Source organism: Dipodomys ordii, unplaced genomic scaffold, assembly GCF_000151885.1.
Source record: "Dipodomys ordii isolate 6190 unplaced genomic scaffold, Dord_2.0 Scaffold163, whole genome shotgun sequence".
In the NCBI taxonomy this organism is placed as follows: Eukaryota; Metazoa; Chordata; class Mammalia; order Rodentia; family Heteromyidae; genus Dipodomys; species Dipodomys ordii.
In genome coordinates this window covers 1,092,952-1,101,551 of record NW_012267379.1, presented here as the reverse complement: position 1 = coordinate 1,101,551, position 8,600 = coordinate 1,092,952, and the positions used below count along the sequence as shown (strand labels likewise).

The window sequence follows — 8,600 nt, the reverse complement described above, 5'->3', positions numbered from 1 at the left end:
CCCGCCCCCAGGAAGCACCTGCGCGTCTCTTTAAAAGGCGTTTATTGATCATATACAAAATAAAGAAAACCTCATATATCACAAACATACACTATGTACAGCAATAAATACCGGGGCCGCCCGCGCCGCGCCTCCGGACAATAACTTAGCAATAAATACCGTGCCGGGCGCGGGTGGGCTCCCCGCGCGCCCCCGCGGGCTCCGGCCTCCGCAGGGCAGGCAGGGGCTGACCCCTCTGCTTGGACACAGCTCAGGAGCCGAAGGCCGGCGAGGCTGGCCCCTCGCGGGCTCGCCTGCTGCCCCCGGTGTCCGGGTCTGAACCCACTCGTTTGGTTAAAGGCTTCAGGGACTAGCAGAGGGCACGGAGGGAGGGCCGGAAGCCCCCCCGGGGTCACAGGGCAGGGGGCCTCACGGCGGAAGGGCACGCTCACCGCCTCGGCCTCGTGGACTGGCTCCAGGCGTGGGGTGGAGGCCCGGGCGGCCGGCACGAGCCGCGGGGACACACGCGGCCCCCGCGTGGCACTGATGACAGCCACCCCGCTCCGCAACTGTGCCACAGCCAGACAGCAACAGGAAGGTGAAAACATGCCAAAAACAATTACTGAATGGCTTCTAGGGAAAAAGCCGTTAACACGTTGGTTCCTCTCACCAGACCACAGCCTAAAAAAGCAACTGAAGAGTCCACCGCGGAAATGGCGCAGCGGGTGGCCCGGCCTCCCAGCTGCGGGATGCCAGGTGCCCGCTGCACAGGACGCGGCGGGGACGGCCTGCGGCGCCTGGCAGGCAGGCGGGCTGCAGCTTGCCGAGCTGTGCACCCGGCCGCTGACCGCCCCTGGAAACGTGTGTGACACTGCAGCCACAGGACTCCCACACCAGCAGCAGTGCCGCCCCAGAGCAACAGCGGGGACTCAAATGCTCCCCGTCACCACACTCGCAACAGCCAACCTGCCTGTGCCCACTGGGTGTTTCTCTGATAGCTGAGTGTCCACATTAGAGTAAGAATCGTGGGGTGAATAAAGTCAAGTTAAGAGGGAAGCTACACACTGTGGCTTACTTAGCGGACAAGTTTGGGAGACCTGACCTCAGGCAAAGCCCTCAATCCGCTGTGTCAGAGAAGTCACGAGAAGAAAGAACACAACATCCTCACAGCAGAAAAACATAATCAACGTGTATCAGAAAGACAGTCAACCATCACACATGGCCACAGGACCTACTGTCAAGAGATGGAGGTGAGGGGAAGGAGCGGAATGACCCTGCAGAGCTGGTGACAGGAAACTCCTCAGACCCCAAAACCACGGAAACAAGCTCTCATCAACTCCATGAGCTTCTGTGAGACTGCAGCTTCCGTTCAGCACAGTCCCACCCCAGCCTCGGCATCCTCCTATACATCCCAGCTCAGCACCTGCCCAACAATGCTCATGGACACGGCCCCTGCCCTGAAGGCCAGAGGGCCTGCCCACCCTCCCCCACCCTTTAGGGACATACGAGCCCGAGGTATGAGAGGAAAAGGTCACCAGGCCACTTAGGCGAGTCACTGATATCCAGCCACTGGTGCCTCAGGTACCAATAGGAGTCTGAGCACCACGAGCCAAAGGAACGCACCAAGACACCAGGGCTGCCAGATGCTCCCACAGCACTGAAAGCCGAGGCAAACCTGGCAAAAACCAGCTGAAAGCAGAGCAGGCCACAGCTTTTCCTCCCACCAGCAATTTCTGTGCTTTTCAGGGATCCAGGGCCCTCAGAGAAGGATACCAGCAACAATGCTAAGAGGCCAGTGGCCAGACAGGGCTGTAGCGCCTGGCGGGTGGCATGTGGGTACTGCCCCAGGAACATGTCCATGAAGAACTATCGGAGGCAGCCTAGAAGGCTGGTGGTTGGGCCCTACGGAGCAGCACCTCCAGGGGGAACAGAGGGTCTCTGGAAGACAGACCCCAAGGGGAGAGCCACTGGCACAGACCTGGAGTCAAAAGCCCTTGTCCGGCCCTGGTGGAGGCCCCCAGGCCCTCACAGTGAGGCAGGGAAGGAAGAATGGGTTGCCCCGAGAGGAGCCCCTGACCAGTCTGCCTGGGAAGCAACACTTCACAGCAAGGAGTCAGATCAGGGGGATGTGGAGAAGTGGGGTGGGACACGGAACCTGCAAGAGGGCCTGCCGAGTGTCCCGGCTGAGGCCCCACATGCAGCGTGTAGAACAAAGCCGAGGCCAGAAGGAAGACAGCCAGGGCCGGCTTGGCCACAGCCCTGTGGGCACCCACAGTGATGCCATGGTCCCTGCAAAAGCCACCACCCAAGGCCCGGATGGCGGATGTGGAGCAGCACAGGGACTCCCGACAGCCCCCCCCCCCCCCCCCCCCCCCCCCGCACATCACCTGCTCTGCCTTGGGATCAGCCCAGGCCCCAGACTCACAGGGAAGCCCAGGCTCAGGGAACGGGAACGGCAGAGGAGCACACAGAAGCTCAAAGAGGCTGGGCTGGCGGGCCAGACCCAAGTGCTCCCACCAAGTCGGTGCCACGGGGACCCTGGCTCAGCCCCGGCCAGCAAGCCAGCAGAAGCAAGATCACCACCGAGTCCAAAGAAAACACACACAGAAATACACACGAAGGGACAGCCACAGGTCAAAGGTCACCAGAAGCACCAGCACTTTACGGCTGCACAAAACCTCACCAGGCACGGACGACACACGGCACCGGCAAGAGACGGAAGCAGAAAGGGCCAGGAGTAAGTCACTTTTGGTACAATTGCAAAAGAGATATCAAAGAGGACAGCCTCTCGCGGCTTGGCTTTTTTTTTTCCTTTTTTTTTTTTAAACTAAGTTTTATAAATAATGTCTGATAACTCTGTGTATATAAAAACTAAACTCCAACAACAGCCACAAACAGTTGTCTGTAAGTTTACAAGAAAGGAACTTTTGTGTCTTTTTTTAAACTAGTAAAAGTTTCTCTTATACTTTCTTCCCTTTTTCATTTTTACAGTCAAACGTTCTTACTTGGTTTTTTTTAAAGACAGTTTTATAAATACTCTGCAGCTCTTTTTTTTTCTCTTTAGCTCTTAAACATATAATTTAATAACTTCATAAAAGGAATTTCTCTCTTAAATAAAGGGCTATATAACCACACAAATAGGTCATGTAAACAGTGACACGGAACCACCGCAGGACACTGACACGCCCTCCACGCTCGGTCACCACCAGCGATCTGGCCTTGTTCAGTGCACCACATCAGGCTCGAGCACCGTGGCTCTGGCCCAGCACCTGCAGGGCCCTGGCTGGTGGTCCACCCATCCAGGGCCCTCAAGAAACCCCGCTCCTCAGAGCAGAGCTCCCATCTTCCTGCTGGGCCAAGGTGGGCTGCCCACCTGGGTCTAAGGAGAGCTCTAGCCCTTGAGTTCTATTCCAAGCTGGCAGCCAGTAGCGCCTGTGGGCCACTCAGGAAGAGGCTGACCTGGGGCCCAGGGGCAGCTGCCCACTTGCTCTTGTCCATTCCCACAGTGCCCACTCTGGACTCCTAGCCACATGCCTTGGTACAAAGGGGTGAGGGGCAACCCAACATCACCATCGAACTGACCGATCCCAATGTACAGAACACACGATGACAAGGACGAGATCAAAGGGGCTCAGCCCGGCGCCCCTGGGGAGAAGGTTGTGCTTTGCAGGGAAGGGACGAGGGGAAAGAGGGAAAGGAAGAGAAGACCAGGAAAGGAGGAGAGGAAGAGGGGCAGGGCTGCCAACTTTGCCATGCACTTAGTGGCCCCTCGAAGACCCGCCTGGCAATTGCACGAGTCCCTATGACCGAGCATCCGTCTTGGACTTTACTATTGTGATGACGCTGGTGGCAGCCACCTTGCCGGGGACCAGGGGTCCCAAGCCAGCGGCAAGGGGACCCCGAGCAGGAGCCACAGGGCTGCGGGCCACAGTCCTGGCGAAGTTCTGCAGGGCCTCGTACTTGGAGCGCAAGGCATCGAGCTCCAGCTTCATGCTGGCATTCTCGGAGGCCAGCTTCTCCACCTCCTGCTGCAGCTCTGCCTTCTGCTTCTCCAGCTCCTCCTTCTGGGTTACCCGCTTCACCCGGCAACTGGCCGCATAGCCACGGTTCTTGAGTGTGCGCCGGCGCTGCTTCAGCTGGATGATCTCCTCCTTGGACAGGCCCCGCAGGTGCTGGTTCAACTCCCGCACTGACATGGTCACCAGCTCCTCGTCCGTCAGGCTGGTGCCATTCTCTCCCGGCTCCCGCTTCACCTGGGCAGCACAGAGCACAGCGTCAGGCCTGAGCGAGGGCACCCCCCCCCCGGCCTTCCTGTCCCACTCCACTCACCTTCAAGGCCTTGTTTCCTTTACTCGGGGTCGTCATAACCCGGGGCACGCGAGCAGGGACTCTGCAAGACAGAGCAGAGGTCAGAACTCCCAAGGCCAAGCCACACCCTGCCCTGCCCTGTTCCCAGGGAGCCTGCCAGCTACCCGCCACCCCTCACCTCCCAGACCAACGCCTGGCCAGAGGACAGCCCTTGGGCCTGTGAGGCGGGCAGCTCTGGATGAGCTCAGCCCCTAGAAAGCCAGGCAGGAGACCTGGCGGGGAAGAGGAGCTGAAGGATGAGCAGGAGCAGGGACCAGGCAGAGGGGAAGACCAGAAGGAAGCCAGGCTTTAAAAATAACCCCGGTGCTGCCCCAGAGCGCGCACCGTTCCTGGCGAGTCACGCTGACTCAGCACATTGCCTCCCTCCCCCCCACCCCCCCTCTCCCGGGCAGGCGGACACAGAGGGAGTGCTTCACTCCTGCTCCTGAGGGCAGCCAATGGCGCCCCAGGAGCCCAGCTACTAGGGCCAACAGCAAGGAGGGTCATTCCCTCGTCTCCTCAGCAGCTTCCCCTAAGCTCACCTGGGACAAAGCCCTGACTCCCCACCGGCTTAGGGTGCTGTTCCCCTGGGACTCAGGCAGAGGATGTGGTTCCCAAAAACGTCTAAGGTTGGCAAAGATCTTTCAACTATTTCTGGCTCCACAACCGGGGAGTCTCTCACCTTCCCGGTGGCGGGCCGTCCGGCCGGGCAGAGCTGCGCTGCGGATGGAGTAACCATCCTGTGGCTTTGGGTTACAGCATGCTGTGCCCCTGCCACACCCACCCGAGGTATTTCACAAGGGCCCCCACAACCAGCCATCCAAGGGACCTGCTCAGCTGGAGGCAGGCAGGAAGTCAGCCCCCCAAGTCACTGACCACTCTCTGGTTCTCTGCCTGGGCCCAGGGAACACAAGCAAAGAGCACCTCTAGCACTAAAACTCACCCTTTGCTTTCCAGATACAGTCCGATCAAGGACATTTTTGTACCATAGCCTGGGGAATCGCCCCGCACCCATCACTTCTGTGCGCCCCCACGGTCCACCCCACCCTCCCCATGTTAGGTGCAGGAGAAGAGGGGCTGGAGAACAGGGCAGACTGAAGTCTCTTCCTGAGGAGGCTGTGAGCACTGTAGGCAATTGTGGGGTGGGATAGGTTGGACAGTTTCCACTCATCTTACGGAAGCTAAAGTGTGGGCCAGGAAAGGCCCAGGTTCCATTTGGGTAGAGACTCCCTCACCACACCTAGTCCCACACTGGGAGATGAGGCAAAGGAAGCACCTGAGGCAAGGTCAAAGGGCAAGAGACCACCACCAGAGGACAACTAGTCTCTCTACAAGCTGCCCCACGCCCACACCAGCAGGGCCTGGAGGGGACGCCCCCAAACCTGACTGCAAAGCACAATGACAATGGGGACTTCCTGAGATCATACAGAAAAGTGCAGTGTGGCAGCTGGGAGCTGAAAAGTGCCTCCTCAACAGATTTCACCCTCTGCAGAAGGCCTGAACTCAGCACAAGTACAGCCAATCACCTCCTGATCAAAGGTGTGTGCGTGCATGTGTGCGTGCGTGGTGGGGAGGGTCAGGTCTCAGGAAAGCTGGTGCTTCTGGCTGTCCAACTCATCTCTGCCAAGTAGGGGACACACTAGCCAGGAAAACAGTTTTTGAGGACCGTTGAGAGATAGCTGAGGGCATCTTTCAGAGCCTGAGGAAGGACCAGCCCTCTGCCCATCTAGGGCCTCTTCCAGGTCCTGCTACCTGGTAAGACTTGGGTCCAGGCCTCCAGCATCTCCTACTTGCCCCCTCGGGCTGAGCCAGCCTCACGGGGGAGGCCTGGGTGGTCACACAGGTCCCAGTTCACCCAGGAACCCTAGACCACCCACTCAGGCTGACAGCTAGGAAAGGAAAGGTCTGGACAGCTCCCTCTCCTCCCACTAGGCAGACACATTCACTCCAGACATGAGGCAAGAGGGTAGCAGAGGATTAGCCCTTGCTGCTTCTACTTGTCCTGCTAACTCAAGTGGCTGAAACTCTCAGGGAGGGTGGCCTGGACACTCTGGCACCCCAAGATTCAGACCTACTACCTCTTCCAGAAAACTTCGGCTACTGACAGTTTGAATCCATAACTTAATTTCCACTGAAACATACATAAGTGACCCAAAGGGCTTAGACACTCCCTCCCTCCCTCCCGGCTCAGCAGGATACATTCTCTTACAGCAGAAAATCCCACCCCAAGGCAGATCACCTGGCACTTCCAAGCCTTAGCGTTCACCAGGCGGGCAAGGGCGCTGCAGGTTGGAAGGGTATCCCGGGGGCGGCACACAGGTCAGCCTAAGTTAGCCAAGAAACCGTGGGCAGAGGGCAGGGCAGGTGAGTGACCACCTGCAGGCTGCGAGGGGACGCCCAAGGAAGGTGGCTGAGGGGTACGGGCCCGGCCGTGCCCAGCTCCACGCACCCCCGAGGGCACACCCCGGGCACACCCCGGGCACACCCCGCGGGGCACGTTCTTTCGGCTAACGCGGGCCACACTGAGAACCCACACCTTGCGGGATGGCTGCGGGCCGCCTCCGGCCGCGTGCTGGCGCTTTGCGCTCTGCCATCGGAGGTGCGGTCCCGCCCGGCCTCCCGCCCCGGCCCGGCCCGGCCCTACCCTCCCGGCTGAGGCCCCGCTTCTGCCCGCAGCACTCGGCGAAGAGGCAGTAGAGGCGCGGGTAGGAGATGTAGCCCGTGAGCACGCCGGCCAGGGCCAGGCCCAGGCTGATGGGCTCCACCGCCCGCACCCCGAGCGGCGCCAGCAGCAGCAGGGCCAGCACGGCCCGGCCCAGCTTCATGCCCGGACCCGCGGCGCCCTGCGCGGTCTGGCGCCGACCGTGGACCCGCACTACCGGCTGACGCGCGCTTCCGGTTCCTCCCGTGTGGCCGCCCTCTTTGTTGAGGGCGGACCTCATCTCGACGCCGGCGGCGGCCATCTTTGTTAAGGGCAGAGCTGGTGCGCCTGGGGCTCCTTCTCCACCCCTTGAAACCTGGCCTCTGGGAACCCGTGGATGGCCTATTTTTTTGGCGCTTTGTTCTCTGTTTTGATTGGTTTGAAACGTCAGACTCTGGGCTAGGGGCGTGGCTCTAGCAGAGAAATGCCTGCCCAGCAAGCACAGGCCCTGGGTTCAAACCCCGGTCCTGGATGCACCGAAAAGGAGAGGAACACATACCAAAGGCAGCGCTTGTACTTTAGAACACTGTAAGGTTTAAAGAAAAATTGAGAAAATGACAGATTCTGGGGCACCACTCGTTTAATTTTCTCTAGTATGAAAGCGTTAGAATGTTATATTTGTTACAATTAGTGAAACAATGTTGCACCACCACGGGTCTACTCACATATACTTTCAGCTCATCAGTGTCTTCTTCTGGTAAGGACTGCATCTAGCCGACTTCATTATAGCGTCATGTCTCAGACTCCCTTGGTACTGGCGGTTGAACTCTGGACCTCCCACTTGCTTGGCTGGTGTTCTACTACTTTGAACCACGCTCCCACTCCTGCTTTTTGAAGTCTAGAGAACTCAGGGCCTCATGTTTATTATTTGCTTGCACCACTGGTACTACTACTTACACCATGCCTCCATGCCAGCTTTTTGCTGGTTATTTTGGAGATGGAGTCTCTTTTATCTGCCCAGGCTGGCTTTCTACCACCATCTTCAGATTTCAGCTTCCTGAGTAGCTAAGATTACAGCGTGAGCCACCAGCTCCTGGCTTCTCTCCACTGCTTGATGTTGTCTCCTGTATATCATGAAGATCTGGTAGATGCTTGTTCAAATACGCTGGAATCATTTGGAAGGTCCTGCTTTTTCATGTTGCATTCCAAACAACAGTGGTGACCATTGAGTGTAAGTCAAACTTGTTAGGCCACATGTTCTACCGCTTCAGCTTCCCCCCTAGCTCTTATCCCCTCTTCCAGGCCCCTGAGGTTCCAAAGGGAAAAAATTCTTGCCTTCCCAAACCTTGCGTTCTCATTCTCCACTTTATCAACTCAGAGGGAAAGGAATTGTCTAAGGACACCATTAGTGGGCAGAGAGCAGGGCTCACATCTGATTTCTGACCAAGCTTACTTACCTGCTCAACCAGACAGAAGACACTGGCTGCTCTTTCCTCAGCCCAACCCCAGAAATGCCACAGGGCAAATGGCAGCCCAGGTGGGAAGGCACTTGACAGCTAACAGGTCAGGGTGTCCCGGTCCTTAGATCTATTGCAGTAATTTTGTTTTACCAAGGTTACCAAGGACTTGGTAA

At 58.0% G+C, this 8,600-nt stretch overlaps 1 protein-coding gene across 3 annotated transcripts; it reads right to left on the bottom strand.

The window, feature by feature from the left end:
* Positions 1 to 2,375: 2,375 nt before the first annotated feature.
* Positions 2,376 to 6,715, bottom strand: Mafg (v-maf avian musculoaponeurotic fibrosarcoma oncogene homolog G). 3 transcript variants are annotated; one of them, XM_013033125.1, is made up of 3 exons: positions 6,566 to 6,715; positions 4,309 to 4,369; positions 2,376 to 4,232 (listed from the first exon to the last, which is right to left on the bottom strand). In XM_013033125.1, exons 2-3 carry the CDS (start codon positions 4,342 to 4,344, stop codon positions 3,780 to 3,782), a joined length of 489 nt encoding a protein of 162 aa, XP_012888579.1. In that variant the 5' UTR covers positions 4,345 to 4,369; positions 6,566 to 6,715; the 3' UTR covers positions 2,376 to 3,779. The 3 variants fall into 3 exon arrangements, with proteins under 3 accessions (XP_012888579.1, XP_012888578.1, XP_012888580.1); XM_013033124.1 differs by lacking the exon at positions 6,566 to 6,715 and adding an exon at positions 5,009 to 5,045; XM_013033126.1 differs by lacking the exon at positions 6,566 to 6,715 and adding an exon at positions 4,466 to 4,477.
* Between the last annotated feature and the right edge of the window lie 1,885 nt (positions 6,716 to 8,600).

What these genes read in the sequence shown, in the direction of transcription:
- Mafg (XM_013033125.1), bottom strand. Translation starts at nt 4,344, where the DNA reads ATGACGACCCCGAGTAAAGGAAACAAGGCCTTGAAG. An exon ending in AAGGAAACAAGGCCTTGAAG is followed by an intron (nt 4,233 to 4,308) that starts GTGAGTGGAGTG and finishes TGTGCTGCCCAG; the next exon opens with GTGAAGCGGGAGCCGGGAGA.